The sequence below is a fragment of the Montipora capricornis genome, chromosome 11 (assembly GCF_036669925.1).
Source record: "Montipora capricornis isolate CH-2021 chromosome 11, ASM3666992v2, whole genome shotgun sequence".
Taxonomy (NCBI): Eukaryota; Metazoa; Cnidaria; class Anthozoa; order Scleractinia; family Acroporidae; genus Montipora; species Montipora capricornis.
In genome coordinates this window covers 8,821,247-8,843,746 of record NC_090893.1, presented here as the reverse complement: position 1 = coordinate 8,843,746, position 22,500 = coordinate 8,821,247, and the positions used below count along the sequence as shown (strand labels likewise).

The 22,500-nt window shown below is 39.6% G+C and overlaps 3 protein-coding genes across 7 annotated transcripts in view; 2 read left to right on the top strand and 1 right to left on the bottom strand.

Moving 5' to 3' along the window:
- The window catches only part of LOC138022815 (cytochrome P450 4B1-like), a 42,350-nt gene extending 28,740 nt beyond the window's left edge, over nucleotides 1-13,610 (bottom strand). The window contains exons 1-2 of the mRNA XM_068869776.1: nucleotides 13,472-13,610; nucleotides 3,068-3,134 (exon numbers count right to left, since the gene is read on the bottom strand). The gene's annotated coding sequence lies outside the window, so the exon portion shown is untranslated. The remainder of the gene's footprint in view (nucleotides 1-3,067; nucleotides 3,135-13,471) is intronic.
- On the top strand, nucleotides 172-17,553 carry LOC138022814 (centromere protein C-like). Of its 3 annotated transcripts, none has more exons than XM_068869774.1 (16): nucleotides 172-407; nucleotides 848-933; nucleotides 1,628-1,710; nucleotides 1,789-1,852; nucleotides 2,381-2,463; nucleotides 2,597-2,825; nucleotides 3,569-3,634; nucleotides 4,610-7,077; nucleotides 8,338-8,715; nucleotides 9,780-9,881; nucleotides 11,013-11,114; nucleotides 11,844-11,881; nucleotides 13,115-13,193; nucleotides 13,491-13,666; nucleotides 14,736-14,826; nucleotides 17,048-17,553. In XM_068869774.1, exons 1-16 carry the CDS (start codon nucleotides 393-395, stop codon nucleotides 17,116-17,118), a joined length of 4,131 nt encoding a protein of 1,376 aa, XP_068725875.1. In that variant the 5' UTR covers nucleotides 172-392; the 3' UTR covers nucleotides 17,119-17,553. The 3 variants fall into 3 exon arrangements, with proteins under 3 accessions (XP_068725875.1, XP_068725874.1, XP_068725876.1); XM_068869773.1 differs by having other exon boundaries at nucleotides 13,112-13,193; XM_068869775.1 differs by having other exon boundaries at nucleotides 185-407; nucleotides 2,384-2,463; nucleotides 13,112-13,193.
- Nucleotides 17,554-17,976: 423 nt separating this feature from the next.
- LOC138022816 (BTB/POZ domain-containing protein 19-like) overlaps nucleotides 17,977-22,500 on the top strand; it is a 6,762-nt gene continuing 2,238 nt past the window's right edge. The window contains exons 1-7 of one of the 3 annotated variants that reach the window (XM_068869778.1): nucleotides 17,983-18,144; nucleotides 18,807-18,875; nucleotides 19,235-19,397; nucleotides 19,537-19,590; nucleotides 19,965-20,024; nucleotides 21,337-21,537; nucleotides 22,390-22,500. The exon at nucleotides 22,390-22,500 is cut by the window's right edge and continues 15 nt beyond it. In XM_068869778.1, coding sequence (XP_068725879.1) covers nucleotides 18,062-18,144; nucleotides 18,807-18,875; nucleotides 19,235-19,397; nucleotides 19,537-19,590; nucleotides 19,965-20,024; nucleotides 21,337-21,537; nucleotides 22,390-22,500 — 741 coding nt within the window. In that variant the 5' untranslated portion in view covers nucleotides 17,983-18,061. Of the gene's footprint in view, nucleotides 18,145-18,806; nucleotides 18,876-19,234; nucleotides 19,398-19,536; nucleotides 19,591-19,964; nucleotides 20,025-21,336; nucleotides 21,538-22,389 lie in introns of all 3 variants that reach the window. The other 2 variants (XM_068869780.1, XM_068869779.1) reach the window with 2 other exon arrangements.

The window sequence follows — 22,500 nt, the reverse complement described above, 5'->3', positions numbered from 1 at the left end:
ACCTTCGATCAGTGCTGAAATTGCCTAAAATTGCGTGACCTAGCCCCTTTAATTTTCTGACTAACTCATGAATGGCACATCACACACCGCACCTTTGGTTACTCTGTGCCTGCGAGCATGTCAGCGACATGGCAGTAAAGTATCATGGGAATGTCCATGGGAATTTCATCCAACCGACTCGGGCGCGAAACTTAAAGAAATCGATCAAAACAATTGACTGAAATTTTTGATTTTACTCAAAAATATAGTCTGTAACTTTAATTCTGGACAACCGATCGCTCTCTTTTTTACCAGGGGTAATTCCAGTCAGTATTTTATGAGCACTTCACTTGTTGTTTCAAATAATCTGTTGATGATCGAGTGTTGTTGGAGTATATATATCATAGCACAAGATGGCCGCTGTCAAGGTTTGTTACAAAGTGTAACCTACTTCCTTACACATCACCATTTTTGCGTTCTACTATTACTTCAAATGGACTTGTGTCTTGAATCTTGTAATGGCGATAGTTCCAATCGAGGATTTGATCGCGGAAGATTGCGAACGATCGCTGAATTGCAGGTCATGAGCAATCACAACATGTACAAAGAAAAATACTTCTCTCACTTTACGGTGTAAGTGGAAAGGGTCTCCATGGGTTGCAATAGAAATCAGGCTGCAATTCAATGCTTACATATTCAGCTGTGCATTGACAACAAGTGAAGATCGGAGACCATTGCAAGCTAGCAATACAATGTATTCTATTTCAGTGTGTTTTCACTCGGTTTGTGGCCACCTTTGTGGCTATGTTATCGTAGATGGAAAGCAGGTTAATTAACTTTCGCATAATTTTTTTCACTTCAATTCCAGACTTCCAGAAAAAACGCAAAAGTACACATGAATGATTTTTGCATGTATCTTCCAAATGATCCATTCCAAGATCCATGCATTGGAAGGTAAAGACCTAATCTGCAGGTTGTGTTTACGTGCAATGCTGATTTTCAAAATAATTCTGCACACTGTGCTTGAGCAATTTAGTGGTGCTTTATTCTGCAAAAGGGAGCATAGCATGCAATGTTTTCGAGATGCAGATGGCAACCAGAAGTGAGCTGTTTTCCCTTTTAACTTGTCTTCACTCAACCACATTTTATAATGCTAAGCATCTTTTCTCCATTGGAGATTTACTTTCCTGGCATGCCAAATGTTCACTTCCAGTTGCCGACTGCATCTAAAAACTGTTGCAAGCTAAGCTCCATAATAATTATGGCTAGCTCAACTTCATGTTGTGCTAAAATTAATCCTCATCGATTCAATTTCAAGCCCATTCTTGCCCCTCCAACGCATTTATCAGGCAGATAACAGTAGATAAAATCCATTGAAATCTCATGCAACATTTTCTAATGTTTTACACATTGCATGTTTCCAGTCCTTACTAGAACGAGTACAAGAAAGGGAAATCCTGGGTTTCAGATACAGGAAGTGAAATGAAAGTTATAAATTATGATCATTGCAGTTAGATAAGCAACTTCAGCGTGCATAAAAAAGTCATGTCTTTTGGAATTAAATGTCTTAAAATATTATTGTAATGTACATTATGTAATGTGTAAATGTATTAATCCACTTTCTTTATTGTCATGCCTTATCTTGTAGGCGCACTGGAATTCCTCTGAACATTAAAGCCAGAAAAGACTCCAATGGCTTTGAAAACATCGATGACTATTTTCCTGATTCAGGTGACATTAATGGCACTGTGGGGTAAATTGATTTGACAAATTCAGTCCATGTCATCTTGAATTTTCTTGTTTTTTTAGACCCAGAGGAGGAAAATATTGTCCCAAATGAACAAATCGCAGAGCAAGATGTTTTTGTTGGAAGGTACATACATTTTAACCTTTAACATTTTGATAAATGTACAGTGTGTGTAGAATGCCTGAAAGCAAAAAAAGGCATTTTGCCATCACCCAAAGTACAGATGTCTTGGTGTGTAGAATTTAGATATTGTACTCAAGAAACACAAGTTTGACTTGTGTTGCTTTGTGCAACAACGTTCAACTTGTTAAATGGCCCACATGATACACATGCAGATCAACATTAATTTGCAAGAACTACAACATAAGTTGATCAACAAATTTTAATGTTGAACTGTGGTTTTCATTATTGCACATGTACAGTCATTAATAAGAACATTACATAAAAAATTTGACTTCTTAAAGTGAAAGCTCTACTTATACATGTATGTCGCTGTTTATTCCTACCCTTGCTGTAGCTGGAAAACCACCTGCATGCTTATCTTATTATAATGATAATGATGATGATATTATTATTATCATTATTAATATTATTATTATTATTATTATTATTATTATTATTATTATTACAGTATATGTTTTTTTATGTTAAAAGGAGAACTGGAATGCCATTTAACATCAATCCAAGGAAAGATTCACATGGATTTGAGATTGTGGATGACTATTTTCCTGACTCAGGTTCGTGTTACAACATTTTCATGTGTTGTGGGACTGATAAAACCAAGAAAAAAATGACAACAAAAACTACTTGCCTTCATATCTCCATCTTACAACTTTTGTCAATTTAATCATTTTTTTTAACATTTTGTAGTTTCTGCGAAGTCAAAGGGATCTTCTCCTGAAAGCAGCCAAACTAACAAACCAATAGTGCAGATGGAGAAGGAAGAGGACTTTCCACAAACTACAAGTGATGCTGTAGATGAATCAACAGTCCCAGAAACCCCTGGAGCAACCATTGTGTCTCCAAATGAGACTGGAACTCTTATAAAAAACCCAGCGTCATGTGACCCAACTCCACAATTTATAGGAACCAAGAAGAGGTTAGTTTCATGTTCCAGGTCGTGAGGAAAATGTAAAGAACTGCAGGAATGGACAGTAAGTTCTCTCACCACTGTCCCAATTCTTCCCCCTGGTTTCCTTGGTTGTTAGATACATATGAGTTACCCTGGTTTTGGGGGGAGGGGTGCTGTGATGGTGGTGGATTAAAAGGTCTTCTTGACCAACACTTGGAACTGACATACCCTTCAAGAATAGTAGATAACATCCCTGTTGAAGTCCATACCTCTTTCCATTCTGGGAGCACTTGCCTTGGTGTCGTCAATTCAGGTATAATACTGTGACCAGTTTTGCTGTTAAAGAAAGGGTGCTGTTTTAGGTACATTGATCACTAACCAAGGCACTTGCAGTTTTATTGTTACCCACCACGGGACAATGGTTAAAAATCAGGGACCATTGAATTTCTTATGAATTGAAAACATTTCTGCTTTTTCTTTGGTTTGGATTCTGTCTGTTTACTTAGAGAGTGTCATTTGTCCACTGGTAATTACATGTATCTCAATTGTCCAATATTAGAAATTGGAAAATGACACCACAAACCAAGTAGATGGTTATTGTTGGAGAGTTTTAAAACAGCTAAGAATGCAAAACAAGAGCTTGGTCTGCTTAGATACAGCTGCAACAACCTCCTTGATCAGCATACATGTAATCTGTCATATTGCACTCTACTTCAATTACAATGTAATAGTAAATTCATTGATTATCAATAATATTCTTATTGTCTTAGGTTGTCATTTGCACACGGAAAAACTCCACTTGTAGTTGTTGAACACAGCAAGCCTACACAGTCAAAGTTAGTCCATTATTTGCGGCCAGAAATACATGTACATATAATAATAGATTCCCTCACATTTTGACAAGGGTCATGATCTTGTCCCCTTGCTCTTCCCAACTCAACCATTTCTAATCTCGACCTCAGAGCTCTTCTCTTGACTGGGGACAGAAGAGCTCTGTGGTGCCCTGAAACAAAGTGTCTTCTCATTGGTTTTTGTGAAGAACAATCAAAAGCGTCTCTAATTGGTGCATTCATATTAGCACGGGGAGTGAGCAGTCGCCACAAGGTTTAAATACGGCACATGTTCTCCTACATAGAGTTTCCCAGAGCCGTGGGTAGATGCGAGGCTCTGGTGATGAGAATGAACCTTTTTCAGCTGTAACCATCATCTGCTTCTGAAGTAAGTTGTACAGAAAAACTGCTGCATTTACTCTTACCTAAATATACTGCTGACCCTTAACCCCTTTTGAATATAATTATTATGTGGCAAAAACAATGCTGTAATGGGATAATGAAAGCCATTAATTAGTATGTGCATTTCTGGACATGAGTGTGTCTTCTCCTTTGACGCAATTCATGCGGTGAATGGCACTTTGAATACTTTTAAGTGTCAACAGCAAAGTGATGGGAGTCACTGATGATGAGTGATCCCACAATGATTTGTCTTAAAGTTTTTTTTGCATTTCCTTATTGTTTCTTGTCAAAGTTTTCAATGCATGTATGTAACAATAACTTGTTTTGGCAACAGGTCCTACTTTCTCAAAGCAGGGTAAGTGGTAATTCTGGATTAAGTCCGAGCAAATATAATAGCTTTTAGCTGCAGTATGTTAACTACATACTGGTGGAAAAACATGGCCTAGTCACATGTTATGCCAAATGCCCTTTCTTACCAATTGAGTCCTGAGGTAGTTTTCCCACGTTGGCTACATGTATGCACGACTTCGTTGGATGCAAAGACGGGAATTTAATCAGTGTAATTTCTTTCATCCACAGAAACCCGATTAAAAATAAGGATGGTCAAAGGGATTCCGACATTGATGTGGTTGATGTTGACAACGATGTTGGGGCAGACTGCCGAGAAACTACTGAAGCACTGTCGCCCACAACTCTGCAAGCCACATCAAAGGCAGCAAAGCATAATTTAACAAAGAAGAGTCGAAGTACTGTGTCTGGTGATGATGATGATGAAGTCATTGACGTTGAGGGAATCGAGGATGACAACACATTCCTCACTATTGGGAATGCAACACGGAATGAAGGGAAGGCACCCACTGACAAATTCCCTGTCTTTGCCGAAAATGAGAGTTTTGAAATTGATGAAACTGTTGTTCTCAAAGGGACAAAACACAAGACAATGTCACCAGAGTACGGATCTTCCTCTGATAGTCAAACAGACGCAAAACGTTCTTCAGTACCTAAACAAAACAAATCCAAGATTCCAGTGAGAACAAGAAAAAGTTTGCCCATTGGTATTAAGCAGAAGGGAAAGAAGGACAAAGAAAATGGCCCATATTCTGCAGCCGGAAAAGAGAAGAGGAATGAAGGTAAAAGTCAGGGACAAAGCTATGCAAACTCCTCGAAAAGAAGATTGCAAGGGGAGAGTTTGATAAGGGGAAGACAGAGAAAGCTTGTAGAGAGGAATAACGAGGGGCCACAGCTAAAAGAAGATGTGCGGAATTTGAGTGATGAAGAAGAAGGTGATGTCGATGTGGTTGGAGAGGAAGACAAGACCACAAAGGGGAAAATGGAAAACACAAGACGGAAGTCTACAAGAGGATTCCGGAAAGCAGACTCAGATGCAGCAGAAAGACCAAAAAGCGTCGCTGGTGCAAAGCAACAACTAAAGAAGTCAACACGAAAAGCGAAGAAAAATGACAGAAAGGAGGACGTTGTGCCGGAGTCAGGTGAGGAAGTACTCGTTGAAGGTGAAAAGAAAGGCAACGTTGAAAGTTGTCAAGGGGAAAAGAGAACTAAAAAAGTAAAGAATCTGCCAAATAGAAGACAACAGGAAGAGGAAGGAAGAAAAAGTGGTACTCAAGGGATTAAAGAGAATTTGGAACTTGAAATTGGTGATGATGATGATGATGGCACATCGAAGACTCAAGAAAAAGAAACACTCAAGAAACACTCAAGAAAGACTCAAGAAAAAGGACAAAAGAAGGAAACGGTCCAAGAGAAAAAGCAGGAATCCGAAGACAAGCAAGAAAGTGAAGGTAGTGATGGTTACAATGAAGATGAAGTTCATGCTGAGGAGAAGAGATCAGAAGATCGTGCGAGTAAAGAAACAGAAGAGGCGAAGAAGACGGAAAAGCGAAGAAAACATGAAAACGAAGAAAACTTAGAAGGTAAAGTTGATGCAGAACTTAGTGGAAGAAAAACACGGGCGCAAAGGAAGAAAGAAGCAAATGCTAAACTAAAAGAAAATGGCTTAAGTAAAGAAACTGAAGGTGTCTTCAATGGTGGGGTGAAGGAAGTAGAACCGAGTGACGCAAAAACAAGATCGCAGAAGAAAAAGACAGATGTCCAAATAAACAAAACTAAGGCTGTAAGTGGAAAAGATGGAGGTCATGATCATCGGTTAGTTGTTTTAACAGAGGCTGAGGAAGCTAAAGAAGGCGAACTTCACGATGTTGAATTGGGAGAGTCAAAAAAGGAACATTTATGTAAGAAAACAGGTACTAATACTTCGGGGTTTAAAAGAACCGATCAGTTAGAAAGGCAGGATCGGGAGGCTTCATTTGAAGCAAGGAAAGAGAAAACAGATGAAAAAGAAGTAACCACTGAGGAAATAGCTGCGGAAGAGGCGGATAATGTTCCGCTTGATACAATTGACGAACAACACCAAGAGCAAACATTGTCCGATAAAACTGTTCAAGAATCAGTCAGTAACATTTCTAATGTATCAAGTACGAATGCGTCATCTGGTTCGGAATCAAGAAAAAAGAATGGAACTAAACGACGAAAAAAATCAAGAATATTACCACCGTATACAAGAAGAACGACCAAGTCAAGAAAGACGAAGACTTCTTTGAAAAGCCAAGACGGTGCGACTGAGTCGGAAGTTAGAATAGACGCCAAAAAACCAAGATATGAAGAAGAGCAAAAACAATCAAACACTGCTGGTGACTCGTCTAAGGAAGAAATGGTTTCATCTAGAATAACTGGTAGAGCTGTGTCGACCGGAAGCAAAAATGCTGTAAGAAAAAGGCCCGTGGCAGAAAGAAGCCAAATTTCTGATAATTCCGTGTTTGAGTCACAAACCAATGATGCAGATAAAATTGACGATGGAAATAAAACAAGCAGTTCTGTGCGAGAAGTCAGTGCCGTGGAAGACAGAACGGTTGAAGAAATCCGACAAGAGAACTTGACGACAAAACCTTTGTCCGTACCGAGTGGTCCATCTGGCGGCGTCATTAAGTCGATTCTTAAATCTGGAGGCAGCACTGGGCGTCGAAAAACAGGTACATGAGTCCTTGAGCCTTTTTCTCGGGCTATTTCCTTTATTGAATAGAGTGTAAGGTGAAGTGCTAGATTTCTATCCCATATAAACCATGTGAGCGTTAGCCCTACTGATGGAAATGGGCCCACGCAAGGACAGAGAAAAACTCTGACCAGGGTGGGAATTGAACCCACGACCTTCGGGTTAGATCTCCGCCGCTCTACCGACTGAGCTAAAAGGTCAGACGGGAGCAGGCCGTGGGATCTGAAGATGTTAAAGTCACGGCAATGAACATGTACAAGTACAAGGAAAGGTTACGTTTATACAAACGGGAGCAGGCCGTGGGATCTGAAGATGTTAAAGTCACGGCAATGAACATGTACAAGTACAAGGAAAGGTTACGTTTATACAAACGTTGGCCGTGTAGCACTTATATTTTAAACAGAGTTAACTGAATAGAGTGTAAGGTGAAGTGCTAGATTTCTATACCATATGAACCATGTGAGCGTTAGCCCTACTGATGGAAATGGGCCCACGCAAGGACAGAGAAAAACTCTGACCAGGGTGGGAATTGAACCCACGACCTTCGGGTTAGATCTCCGCCGCTCTACCGACTGAGCTACAAGGTCAGACGGGAGCAGATCTAACCCGAGGCCATTTCCATCAGTAGGGCTAACGCTCACATGGTTCATATGGTATAGAAATCTAGCACTTCACCTTACACTCTATTCAGTTAACTCTGTTTAAAATATAAGTGCTACACGGCCAACGTTTGTATAAACGTAACCTTTCCTTGTACTTGTACATGTTCATTGCCGTGACTTTAACATCTTCAGATCCCACGGCCTGCTCCCGTCTGACCTTGTAGCTCAGTCGATCTAACCCGAAGGTCGTGGGTTCAATTCCCACCCTGGTCAGAGTTTTTCTCTGTCCTTGCGTGGGCCCATTTCCATCAGTAGGGCTAACGCTCACATGGTTCATATGGGATAGAAATCTAGCACTTCACCTTACACTCTATTCAAGTTAACTCTTATTTCCTTTATTGATTGCTTTCAAAATCTCGCGATACTTTCTCAGCGAATCAGAGGTAAATGCAAATCAGTCATGATTCGCTCGCTCACATTTTCACTCATTAGGCGCCAACTTCAGTGTTTGCTTTGTGCTGTAGTCGGTTCATGTGATTGTTTGCGCCTATTGTGACTTGCCGAAGTAGTTACATCTGCATTGATTTTGATCACGACACTCAATCTGAAGACTGCTTCACTGTAAATTTCCATTTCAGCATCTAGGAAACGGCAGATGAACTCAGATAAATCACACTCGGGTGGTAGCGACGCAGATGACGAGGGCCTTCAACCACCTAAACAACCGAACAGAAAACGTCTATCGACAGTGAGCTTCGCGACAGCGCCCTTTGTACACTCTTCGCCTGCTGATAATTCGCCGTTGGATGTACCTACGCCCTCCTCCCTTGCTGGCTCGTTACTGCTTTCCAGAGACAACAGTTACTTCTCCACAGATAAATCTTTCACCCCGGGAACTAGTACCCCGGGGAGATCGTCTGGGTCTGGGTCTGCTAGTGGTATTTCCAGTGCGGGGGAGTCAGATATTGATCCGGAAGAGGAAGTTACACTTACTAATGGCGACAAACTAGCGGAAGGTATTTAATTTTTAAGCTGCTGCAATTGCTGGATTAAAAGTGGTACTATGATCAGAAAGAGGTCCCATGATTTATGAGTCATGAGTCAACGAGACTCACCGTCAATATAGCAATAATTTATTGATTAAGCCTAAACTCTCGTTTCAGTGATTAGGCCTAGGCACTCTCTGAAATTTTAGCTTTCATTTTATGGGTAAGGGTAACTGCACGAACTCACTGACTCATAAATACTTGATACTCGATCAGAAAATCATTTCCTATTTTTCTTCAGATTTTGAAAGCGTTTTTGCATAACCCCCGATTGTTAGAGTTTTGAGCTTGTTAACTTTTGCGTGTAAGTTTTGGATTTCACGGTCCGCCATTCCTTACGTTGAAAACCGACGATTGGACCTCAGAGGGTTGGAACTCGGGAAAAGTGACGTCATTTACTCAAGAGCTAAAATGCTGCTTATTATATATTCAAAACACGACTTTAAAAGTCTGAAAGCCCGAAACTCGCATGCTGCAAATTAGTTCAGCCGTGTACATTGTGAACAAATTGGATTCTTAAACAAGCGAGCCTTTATATCATTTTCTTCTCGATCTAGCTCTCTCAAGAATTTAAAGTTAGTAATGGCGGACTTTTAAATAGGAAAATTCCACTTAAAATAAACGGGTGTCTTTTTTTTAAATAAAGGCTTAAAACTTGGGTCACTTAGTGTTAAGTTAACCAAGTCTTGAAATCCAAAGAAAAAGAAGAATTGATTTTTTGGTTCATAACACTTTTAAGGTTGACAGGAACCTTGCGTTGCGTTCAAGTGTTTACTTAGTTACTCTATGCTGCTGTACGGGCAACTTGATATCAACGATTAGACACTTAAATAAAGTTCCTTTCCTTTTCCTTTTGGGCAACTTCAATTGTAGTTAGTTTACACAAATTTTACTGTTCAAATAAAGGTGTACGTGTTGTTGAAACTGACAACTCCAATTGTTCTAGCTTGACGGGTTACCTAACTTATACATTTATAGCTCTAAAGATTTCTTTCCATTTGGGGCATGTGTTTGACATCTGGGGTTTGCTTTAGGTCCATCAAATGAGAAAGGGCAAAGGAGAAGCAAAAGAACCATCGTTCCGCCCTTACAATACTGGAAGAACGAAAGGATAGACTATGAACGACGGAAATCCGGTGAGTGATCGATCAGTCAGAGTGTGAGTCAATCAGTTGGTGTATCAGTGGCTGTCTAAGTCTCAGAAGTGTCCGCAATCTCTCTCATTTGGCCTTATCAATGATTAAAATTGAGAATACTGACAGTTCCCGCCCAATTACTACCCATCATATATATTGGGTGTAAGGACCTGCAGCCAGGTAGCCACGAACGAGGAATTCCCCGTAAAGTAAAGTAACCATATTTAACGTCGATAACTCGTAACAGTAATTCAACTGACAAACTCCCCCCTCTCCATCAGTGCTCCGTTTTACGGGTATTTAAAGCTACTTAGTTACACGGAAAGGAAAGAAGTCGAAACAAGGATGCGAGACCCGGGAATCGAACTCAGGGCCTCTTGCACTAAGGCTGCGCACTAACCGACTGTGCCATCCTTGCTCCTCCTGGCCCGTGCCAAATGCAAAATCACCGATAGCGCAAGGAAGGCAATGCCGCCATGTTTTTTTTGCTGCCGCAAAAAAAAAAACTAGCATTAATCCCATAAACTGATAGGCCGCATTCCGTCGCAGATCGATGATTTGTGTCAGGGACTTCTGTTGTTATTTAGTCCGTTAAAGAAAAGGCCGGTTTCCACGGTACGATTTGTCGGCAGGTTTTGTCGTGCCGATAACTCATACCTTATAAGTTTTGTGAAACGTGTAATTTTCCCTTAAAAGGTCTTCCCGCTGCTGTTTTAGTATCCACCATTTTGAACGCTTTCATTTTTTTAGTATTCGTGCGCATTACCCACTCACATACCCTTTGATTGACATGGCGGTATCTCTCAGAGTGTCGGCCTGACTTAAAAAAAGTCTTTTGCACTGCAGCATTTTTTTTTTTAATCGGACCGATTTTCATTTTCATGAATCGGTCGTTCATCGGCTGTAAAAATACACGCAAGATTTGTGCTCCGACGCCGTCGGGCCGACAAATCGTACCGTGGAAACCGGCCTTAAAAGTCGTTTGTTCAGTAATTCACTCAATAAACATTTACTCAGTCGTTTGGTGAATGAGCTAGTTAATTAAGCAGACACTCAGTCAGTTTGTCAGTCTGTTGTTCAGACAGTCAGTCCGTGATTGATGTGTGATTTGTTCTTACTGTAATTTTTCAGGCGGGTTTTGCATAAAAGGTGTGATTAGAAACCCAACTCCTACACCCAAGGTCAGAAAGAAATCCAAAGCTAAGAGACCTTTCACCAGGAAAGAAAAAGATAGTAAGTTGAACGATTGATGATTGCATTTTAAAAAGCAAGTCGGTCATTTCGAGCAGTTTTGAAATTACTGATGATCCATTGTTCCGACATGGCAGTACGTATGTAGTTTGCTTGCAATGGACTAATTTTTTTAGGATTATTTCCATGGCTTGAGTTACTTTGCTGGCAGAAAGGTACACAAGATGCGAGTAGGCGTAGCTCATGCTGTCTTTGGTTTCAAGTTTCTTTAGGGTGATCTGTCTCGACCCCAGAGCTCTTCTCTTGACTGAGTGAGAGAAGAACTCTGGGGTACCCTGAAAGAAGGTGTTTTCTCATTGGTTTTCGTGAAAAACAATCAAAAGCCTCTCTAATTGGTGCATTCATGTGAGCAGGAGAAGCGAGCAGTAAGGTTCAAATAGCCCATATTTGGCTATAAGTACCTACGGCGCATGTTCTCCTACATAGAGTTTCCCCAGAGCCTCGGGTCGATCCGAGGCTCTGGTGACGAGAATGAAGTGTGATGCAATATTTGTAATTCGAAATATTTTCGACTGAAAACAGATTGTGTTTTACTCAATGGAGTAGTTGAGCTTCGGCGGTCAGTGGGACAGCAGTGAAGCTAGAAACAATGTGATCGTAGATGCTTCTATCATGATCAATGTTCAAGTTTACCGTTTAGGCGAATATGCGGAACTGCGGAACTTTCGGCTACACTGGTTAATTTTTGATGGCATGTATCTCAATTTTCAGCAGACGAAGTGGATTCTTCAGTAGAAGAGGTGGATAACGTAAGTAATTCGTAATTCCTTTTTCGCAGTCAAAATAGCTTTTGGTCTAAACTCGCAATTGTTCTCTTTGAGCCAGTCCAGCATAACCTGCCTTACTCGTACCCGCTTGAACGGATCGCATTTCCTCCGTTTATCAGAAAAAATCTGGAGTGAGACAATGTTTGTCTCAACTAGATTAAGTCACAGCAGTAGTATCTGCCATTACATTGTTTTCTTCTAAACGTAAGAATCTTTGCGATACTTTTTATCTCTTGTCCCACTAGTATAAAACGTCACTGGTGAGAAGCGGCTTTGACGCAGGTGGTTAGGTAAATTGGTACTCTTCTCTGCTCCGAGAAGTTTCAGAGGTTATCTCCGGGTACTCCGCTTTTCCGTTCCCATAAAAACCCAAACGTTTCAGTCATTTGAACAAATTTACGTTGCGTTGCAATTGCTGTTTATCCAGTTAGCTAGTAGAGCACTTGCGCTCGGCTTTATAAGCTATAGAGGCATTAAGGAAATGATTATTATTTTAATTAGCAAGAGTAACTGCGTCAGACTGTCATTCAACTACCCTGGTCATTGCAGCTTTCAATACTCTACGGGGTTTGCTTCATGCTGCAGATCTGTGTGTGTGGGTGGCCGTACGTTTTTGCGACCATATTTTACCAGAATGAGCTAGTTGTATGGCTAGTAAACAAATGTCATGAAAGGCTTACTTCAAGGGCTTGATCCAGAGTTTATTCCTCTACCAGTGCACAATATTCACCCACTTGCACAATCCCATAATACACCTCTATTTCTCCCCAAAACTTTTGCATAACCGTTGTTTGCAATTTCTCCTGGGACATGAAAATGTCCCAAGAGAAGTCGAAAACAACGCCTATGCAGAGTTTTTTTTTTTTTGGGGGGGGCGGGGGGGGGGGGTAAAAGAGGTGTATTATGGGATTTGTGCAAGTAGTGAATAGGGACCATTTTGAATGTTGCTTATCTGCCCCTACATCTTGCTCCAGAATAAGTGATTAACCAATTTAATTCGATAAAGGCAGTTCGCTTGAACGAATTCCGCTTGTACGTATCGCAGCATGATCTATTCCTGAACTCGTGCCAATCTTTGATCCAGTAACGCACCCCCAGCGCATTCTCCGAGAGTAAAAAGCACCTTCATGGTAACTTGTTAATTCAAAATTAGACAACTGAGGTTTTGATTTTCCTTATGATCAATATGCACGAACTCTTCTTTCTCAACAGCAGGAGTTGGAGGGTTTTGAAGAGATTACCAATCCAAAGGGAACCGTTTTCAATCCCGAAGCAAACGAAGAAGTTGAAATGGGTGAGTAAACTAACTTTAGAGAAATATATAGCACCCCTGTTATGTGTTAACGTACATTTCTATACCGGGACATCAATAGCGGAATTCAGAAACGAAATTCGCCGCGCAAGACTTGATAAGCGTGATCACGCGCCATACACTGTGCAAAATTCTCAGAAGAGATTAAGTTGGCTCAAGAGTCACTAATACCTGATTTGCAGTAAGAACACGGATAACTGAATACCTTCGAGTTTAAAGGAATCTTGTTCCATTCATTGTTTCGACATCACAATACTCACACAAACTTTGTTCTCTCAGATCTCTTTCACACTCCTGGGATGCTGAATTTTACGAATCCCGCGGGAAAACTCGCAACAGACGATGACCCGCTCTTAGTGCACAAGTTCATATCGCAGCCTCTGTTTGGTGGTGGACAAGTGATCTTGAGACCTGGAGCTGAAAAAGGAAGACAGTTCGTTCGTAATGACACCATGGTGAGCGAGAGAGGTTTCTACCGTACTAAAAAATGTGTAAAATATTGTTGGGCGTACATTTTTTTGTAAAAAGAATCGGTAGTTGTCTTAAGCGTCGACAACAAAAATTGTCAAACTTTAACTGAAAATGTTGTAAGAAGATCAGCTTGGAGAAGGAAGGTGGAGATATTTTAAAGTGTTTAAAGTGGTACTGTGATCAAAAAATCCCCGCCTGGCAAAATTTTGAGGTTTGATTGTTATTCAAAGGCTGTTTACGTGGAGTGTAAGTTTTGGATTTCACGGTCCGCCATGACTCACTTTCAAAACTGACCGACTGGACCTCAGAGAGTTGGATCTAGGGAGAAGTGACGTCATTCACTTAATGGCGTAAAATTTCAGCGTGTAAACGCAGTTTACTATGTATGCAAAACACGAGTTTAAAAATCTGAAAGCCCGAAACTCACGTGCTGCACATTAATTCAGTCGCGTATAAACGCATTGCATTGTTAAACTAGTAAGACTTTGACGTCATTTTCTCCTCGATCCAGCTCTCTAGATTTTAAAGTTAGTAATGGCGGACCATTAAATAGGAAATTTCCAGTTAAAATTAACAAGTGTATTTTTGAGGCTTAAAACTTGGCTCACTTAGTGTTTAGTTAAAATGATAGTTTTGAAATAAAAAAAATAATAATAACAAAAGAGTTGATTTTTTATCATTGTACTACTTTAAAATAGAGTAGGCGAGGGCTAAAGTACTCTGGGTGCCAGAGGATTTTTTCTTCAAGGACGGAGAGAACGATCAGTGATTCCAAATCAAGGGTGGGAAAAAATGCCTCTGTTCGCACGACCACAGAACCTTATTTCCACGTCATCAAATTGGGACAGAATTTGTCCTAGTTCGCTGATTGGACACTACGTTCCAGAGAGTTTCTGGTTGGACAAATCGAAAACTGGTTCTCTGAGCGTTCTCTCCGACCTTGAAAAAAATTCCTCTGGCACACAGGATAGGGCTAAAGGAGAACGAAGATAAAATATTATACAATTTGAATGTTTCGTAAATTGACTGATTTCTTTTCTGTCCCACCTCAAGGTTTTTTACGTGATAAAAGGCAAAATCGTCGTAACAATTCACCAGTCTTCAGTTGTGCTGAGCACTGGCTCCACATTCTTCGTACCCCAAGGTAAATTTGCTTGGTTGTTATTTTTATGTTAAGGCCGGAACAAACGGCTTTAACATTTGCTTCAACATCTGTTCGATTTTGTTGAACGATGTTGACTGATGAGGTGGGCAAAACGGTTTTAACATAACATTCAACATTTGATTCAACATCATTCCCAGGCTGCAGCCGTGGTTGTTACTATGGATACGGATATGGATACGTCATTGAGAGACCGATTAGTGCGCACGCGCATACTCAACGTTGAAAGAGGAGGACAAACTGCTTCAACATCGCTGTTCAATATAATCGACCGATGTTGAAGCAAATGTTGAAGATACCACTTTCACACTACTTGTGCGTTTTCGAATAAAAAAGGCATGGTTTTGGATGTGTTTCCGTCTATAGGCCCAGTAATACGCCTACGGGCAACATTTTTCGTGCAACTCTTCTCGCAACAATAGGGCCGTTTATACGAGAGAAAATAAGCCGCGGCTTACATTAGACGCGAACACCCCGTATAAATTGTACAAAATCTACGTTGACGGCTTCCTCAAGCCGCGGCTTATCCTGGCTTGGGAGTTTATACTCGTATAAATAGTTCGTTTCGCGTGTTATGTACGCTGCGGCCAGAGTAAACCGCGGCTTATTTTCTCTCGTATGAACGGCCCTATTGTTGCATTGCAAGTTGAGATGGTTTGTTGCGCGTATTTCCACCTTCATGCGCAACAAATTATTTTGTTGCAAAAAGTAGACGTCGCTTTCACTTTTTGCAACATGAAAATTTGTTGCGCAAGAAGGTGGTAATACGCGCAACAAACCATCTCAACTTGCAACGCAACATTGTTTCGCGACTGGGCCTTATCAACTAAAAAAAGACAAAATTTGAAAAACGATTTCAAAAGTAAAGATTTTCGGGAACACTTTTGGGCCCAGTAGTTTAAAGCCCAATTAAGCTAATTCTTGGATTACTGGAAACCTAAACACTCAACAGTTAATTTTCTGATTAAAAGAAAAAGATCTTCTATTTTGATTTAAACTCTGCCTTCCTCCAGCATGGCTCTCATATGTGAGTCGTCCCCCCCCCCAATTTAATCGCGGATTCATGTTAATCGGCTTCTGAACTTGTGGATGGGTGAATACGGGGCGTTTTCCATTTACCAAGAAAGTCCGAAAATTCCGGTTGGGATGTAAATGAAACATGAAACGTTTGGAAATTTTCCGGAATAAACGGAACTTCTGAAAAGGTAGTCCTGTTTTCCCGTTGGAAACTTTCCGATGGAAATGTGTGTTCCATTTACAACTTTTGAAAGGTCTTACCACTTCCAGGCTATTCACGGCCACATTCTTAAATTTTGGCGCGTAAAATCGCAATCACTGGGCGGCGAACGGACCTGAGTAAATGGAACACGTTTTCCACCGAAATTTCCGGAATTTTTTTGTAAATGGAAAACGCCCACGGAGTCTTTCACAACGATGACGTACATTGCAAAATTTTTTAATCTTTTGGCAAAAGCATAAGTTTGGTTTCAATGTACGTTGAAAAAGAGGGTTGCTAATACATTGTTTTCAGGCATTCTCGTCTGGTTAGGTGAAAAAGATTAAATAAACTGCTTGCGTGCTGGGTCGAATAAATTTTTCCTAAAAAAAGTAGAGTGGATTCCGGAAGGGGCCTTAGCAGAAGCACATACACCTTTTTGCAGATACGGCGGCCATTTTGATTTCTATTGTTTCAAATAGCTATTATGGGATGCCCAGGGGGCAAATACATTTTAATTTGCGCCCTGAGCATCCCATAATGTCTTTCGAAACAATAGAAATCAAAATGGCCGCCGTATCTGCAAAAAGGTCTATGACGTTGAAGCATGAAACTTGCAATTCCACCAAACTCACCAAATAAGGAAAATTCTAAACTCAAAAAACCCCAGCTCTGAATGCTTCAAGGTCATGAGCTTCTGGCCTTAGTGAATGCACGTGCAATGACACAATTCGATTGGCTAATTAACGCACGCACTTGTATGCGCATGCAACACGTGCAGTTGGATGTTTTGATTATGTATTTATAATTGTTTCAATTTTCTTGTCCTTTTTTTGTGAAATTTCCCAATTTCACAATCCCCGTCTTGCTATTTCTTTGTCACTGCAATCGTCTGTGAACTTTATTGTGGCTTTTGTTTTCACGGTTGTAATTGTTGCAGCATGCAGTTAAACGTATTAACGTCATAAAAAATTGCTTCACTTTCAGGAAATTCCTATAAGATTAAAAATCTCAAGCAAACGGATGCGAAGCTAATGTTTGTCCAGATCAAGGGATGAAGACAAGTTGCTAGAAGAAGACCTGCACGCTTTCATATGTTCATAAGAACAAAAAATATATATCGTGGGAGCAATTTACTGATTTTGATGATTAAGAATAGGACTGCTTGCACTGAACTTTTTAAATTGGGGATGATTTTTTTCCCGAATTACAGCCTCGCTTTCTTGCAGCATTTTCTCCGAAGTGGAGTAAACTTTCTCACAACATACGAGACTATGAATTTCAAAGGAGCAGTTTTCAAATGTAGTTATATCCAGGAAAAAACGGTTTTCCGACTCGCAGTCAAGTTTACGGTTATTATAGCTCTGTTTTGACCTTAATTAAAGTTTTCTAATATTTTTTCATACCTGGAATATGTACATACGTCACGCAGTTCTTTTACTTGTCCGTTCAAAACGTGAGACACGCGTCATTGAATAAAGTAGTTTGTATACAATTCGCCTTCTTCCAGTTGTGTAAAAATTTCTGTTGCGTCTCTCTGATGCATTTCCCGCGCTAAGAACCAGCTGCAGGTAATTGACCTTGAACTCTGATAGGTCAATTAAAACTTTTCGTCCATTGTGATTGGCCAATGTATCGACACATCGTAAATTGTATCTGTTCAGCTTATCTGTTGTACGTGTATTACTTGCATGGCAATCAATCGTTGTGGAAAAAAAGGTCCCGAAGGCGTGTTTCCCTGCAATAATGCGGAGAACAAGAGGCTTATGACAACAACAGCTTAATTTTGTCCATTTTCAAGGCCCACAATCATTTAATTTACACACAAATCGTCGCAAAAGATAAGTTGTCTCTGGTATCGCGCTGAAATTTCCGTTGTTGCTTACATGACACCCTCATTACCAGCCTGCCTGTGACAATTTTTGGAACGCCTTGCAAAAAATTTAGAAGACTCTCAAATTCTCTGTTAAGCTCTGTCTGCTCTTCGCGGAGGAATTCACAATGGCGCAAGAGCGCAGTCTTCCTGGATGCCCGTGGGCTTTCGCTGATGACATGAGAGGAATCATCGACAAGAAAGAATTTAGGTTTGTTTTTCTAAGAACATTGTCCATTTGTTAATATAAATCGTACACACTTAGCAACGCGCGTAGCAACTATATTTCCTTTATTCTCTTCCCTTGCTACTTCTCGTTTTTTGGGATTGAAGCTATAGGTACACTAATCCGAGGAAAGTTGCAAAAGGGGCAGGGGTATATTTTGCAGAACACCGAACGCCGAATAGTTAGCTTTCAATTACTAGTATGGCAGTGCATTTCTACAGTAATTAGGTCTAATGTGTTACCCTCGTTAAATAAAGTATTGTATTGTATATGCGCCGATTTCAAAAATGGTTATCCGACCTTGGCCGGTCAATAACGTTTATATTAATTTCTAAATTCAATTGTTAGTGGGCGGGAGAAAGTACTAGGAAAAACTGGGAGTTATAATTTTATTTTATACATTGTCTCATAAACGTGTCTACAAAAGTATCATAATTTTAAAACAAAAGGGGGATTTTTCTACATTTTGTGAAGTTTTCCTTTGAAAGTCAGGAAATTGGTGAAATGTAGAAGAAGCCATTTCAATGTTTAAAGTGAGTAAGTGTCACATGTCAACGTCATAACGATGACAACGTCAGCATTGTGTCTCTGCTGATAAGTGTGTAACCTGACTTGCCTTTTCCACTGTAATGTATTTTTAACCACAGCGACATCAAGTTCATTGTAGGGGCTAACAGGAAAGTAGTGCGTGCTAACAAAGCAATTCTGATGGCAAGGTAAATTGACCATTTTGTTTCTGATGGTTTCTTAATAACTTAGAACATTTGGTTGGTGTGGGAAGTGACTGTTAATAATGTTAGTTTTAAGAATCTGGAAGATCATGTACAAAGAGCTTTGAGCTGTGGTACATCAGGATGGATTGAAGGGTAATAATTTGTAGCTACATGTACCTAAGACTTTATTCAATGAAAAGCTAATAGAAAACCCAGTGTGTGAATTAAAGGATCTTTTAATACACTGACAATAATAAAGCATACCTGTCGTAAATTGTTAAAATTCACAAAATGTTGTTTCTTGGTTTCATGTTGTCATCATCACATAATTATTGTAGTGTTTGATTGTGTATATTTCCTAGGTGTGAGGTCTTCAAAGCAATGTTGTCAGACCAAAAGGACAATACTAGACAAAAACCTGACCAACAGGACGTACCACTTGTTCTGGCAGATATCACTCCAGAAGTTTTCATGTCTCTTTTGGAATTTCTTTACACTAATACTTGTACACTGAACAGCAAAAACGTGAGTCATTGCATTTTTCATCTCATTCAAAGTACATGTAGCAGGTTATCTCATCAGGATTTCACCAAGGCTCAAAAGTTTGAGCCACCTTTAACAGCATCGTGATAATTTTATTATTTTTTTAATATTTGGTTTTCAGGTCATGGATGTCATGGGTTGTGCCATGGAGTACAATTTAGAACAACTGCAAAGGGTAGATTTAATTTGAATTTGAGCCGTGAAGTGTCCTCTTTCATAGCTGAACTTCTTCATTCTGTTTGAATGGCAAAAATTTGGGTTTATCAACAAGGTTGATAATGTAAATTGACCACCATACAGAGATTCTAAAAGCTGACATTTTGAGCGTTAGCCCTTTGTCAAAGCGAAGGATCCAAGCAAAGGATCAAAGGATTCGCTCTGACGAAGGGCTAACGTTCGAAACCTCAGCTTTTAGAATCTCTCTACAGTGGTCAATTTACATTATCAACTCCCTTGATAAAACCAAATTTTTGTATACTTCTTCCCCACCAACGCAGCACCACAGTTTCTTTAGAAACTACCCCCTTCATTCATTTGTTTGAATGGCAGATTTGTGAGCAGTACATAGGTGAAACTCTTTCTGTGGAGACAGCATCAGAAGCTATGCAGGTTTGTGACTGTTTCAGTGTTATATGTTACTATTAATTTTTGATGAAGTCTGGGGTGCCTTTCTATTAAAAATTATAATTCCCACTATAGAGGGCTAGTGGCATAGTCATTTTTCAAAAAGCAAATGCTGTGAATCCAGGAGTCTTATCAACATGCGATGACAGATGACTGTTTGAGAGTTAAGTCATTTAGACTATTCTTTGATTGCAGTTACGTGATAAGACAGCCATGTTGGTGCCATTGATACCAGTTTCGTAACTGTAGGAACTACCGACCAGGGTTCTCCTTATCAAGCGGTAACCGGTAAAATTTACCGCTTGTAAGAGCACTTATTACCGCCTGCAAATGCTCAGAAGTTGCTTATCCTTTGCAGAACGTCCAACATTAACCAGTTGGTTTACCGGTTTGAAAAGGTGCCATACCTGTTGCGCTGAAAACTAGGGAGAACCCTGCCGACACCTAAATAAAGTGACTTTACCTTTAAAACAATAGAAAAATGTAGCTCAAGTTTTGCATAATAATAGAGTCAAATTCCAAGAAGACTTTTTTGCTAATTGTTCTTTCCACCAACTTGGCCGTTATGATGTCAGGTGCAATCAAATACCAATGACCCTATGGCTTGATGCACCATACCTGGTTGAAAGAAGATTATTACAAGGTCTTCAGATACGCCAAAGATCCTTGAAGATCAAGATTTATAATGACCTTGGAATGAATTATACTCATTTGCCAAAACTACTACCAAAGACCATTAAGGGTCAAGGGACATTAGCACCAACAGTATTAATTTTGTATTCTCTTTGCATTAAGTGCATCAGTAGTATCACGATTACCATTGTGGACATTCATCAAATTTCTCAGTTATTTTAGGGATTGCCTTAACACAAGTTTCATACCATTGTTCAATTTTGTCAGTGTAGGGTTTCCTTTTCAAGTTTAATACCATCATTGATCAATTAGCAAAAAAAGTTAGCGGAATTAGTTCTCTCTGTTTTTACCAACTAATAATAAAGGTCATTTTCACGCAGTGAGAGAATTTGTCCTGTTATGATAATTCTCTTTCTTGGCTAATTAGGTTACGTATTGCTTTAGGTAGTAGGAAAAGACATTTAAAAGGAGGTTTGCAGAAATCTTGTGTAAGCTAGGAGTATGGAAAGATTCTTGATAGTACACAAACCTTCTTGGTAAGGATTTTGACTGAAGGATCTCTTGAAGACCTTGAGAAATCCTTAAGATGTTCTTGTTAGAGTTAAGTTTCAGCTCTCTTTTTGCCATTGAACAGCACAAAGCAAGTCTTTGTTTTGCACTCTAGATTGCAGTCACATATGGTCAAGATGAGTTGAAGGAGTGCTGTTTGGATTTCATAGAAGAAAACACAGAAAGTGTTTTCAGAACAAAAGGATTCCATGAATTGTCTGAGGAGGCTTTGGCATTGCTTCTACAAAGTGACAAGTTAATGATGGATGAGTTGGAAATTTTGGCAGCTGTGAGAGAATGGGCCACTGTTAATTCGGTAAGGAAGATGTTAAGAATGTTAGATACTACTGTTTTTCCTATATAGGGGAATATTTGTTTACATAATTTTTTGCCTCATTAGCATAAGGTTATTGTTTTGTAATAAGTCAGCTGAGAATAAAGTACTGAATACATTGTAAGTGTATTGCATAATGAGCTATCTCTGAAAATTTGTATCCAATATACCCTGATAATCTCTGGTCAGTTGCTTTGAAAATTTGAAATTGTACAGACAATGTATGTGATAATTAGTGCCTTTGCCACCCAATAATTTATCCATTTTTGATGGCTAATGGCTGGCTTGTTATCAAAGCCAAAAGGCTAAAAATTGGAGATTAAAACTACATGTTTAACTAGTTCCTTTATCTTTTCAAGTCAATTTGTAAATTGCGTGATGCCTTCTGTGTGCAAAATTGTGTTTTAATGAAACAAAAATTGTAGAGGAAGAAAAAAGGGATTTTAGACATAGTTTAGGTTTCTCTATACACATTTATCTTGTTCAATTGTTTTTTGCTTTTTTGATATGTCTGCACTCTGCACTTAGGGCAAAGTGTCATTGTGGAATGGATACAGTATTTTATTCCTTTAATAAAAGTGAAGTAAAGAATTATATTTATACATGGCAATTTATTTAAAGCATGCAGCTTGTGAGTTCAGAAGTGTTAACTCAAGAATCCCAACTAGAATGAGGCAGCTAATTGGCTATAATATACAAAGCACAAAGGAGTCAAATTCAAAATTGCTAGTTTGGAAAAAAAATGGAGCATTAGAATGGAAATCGAGTGTGCTAATCACTTCTTGGACCTTCTTGTACAGTTGTAATGGAAGGCATTGTATTAATTTTTGTAAGGTTGTTCTTGGGAGGTCATTGGCTGAAGTTGCACAAAATGTCATTAAGTACGTCAGGCTTTCTTTGTTAATGCCTGAAGAACTTAAACAAATTGAGCAAGAAAACGAGAAG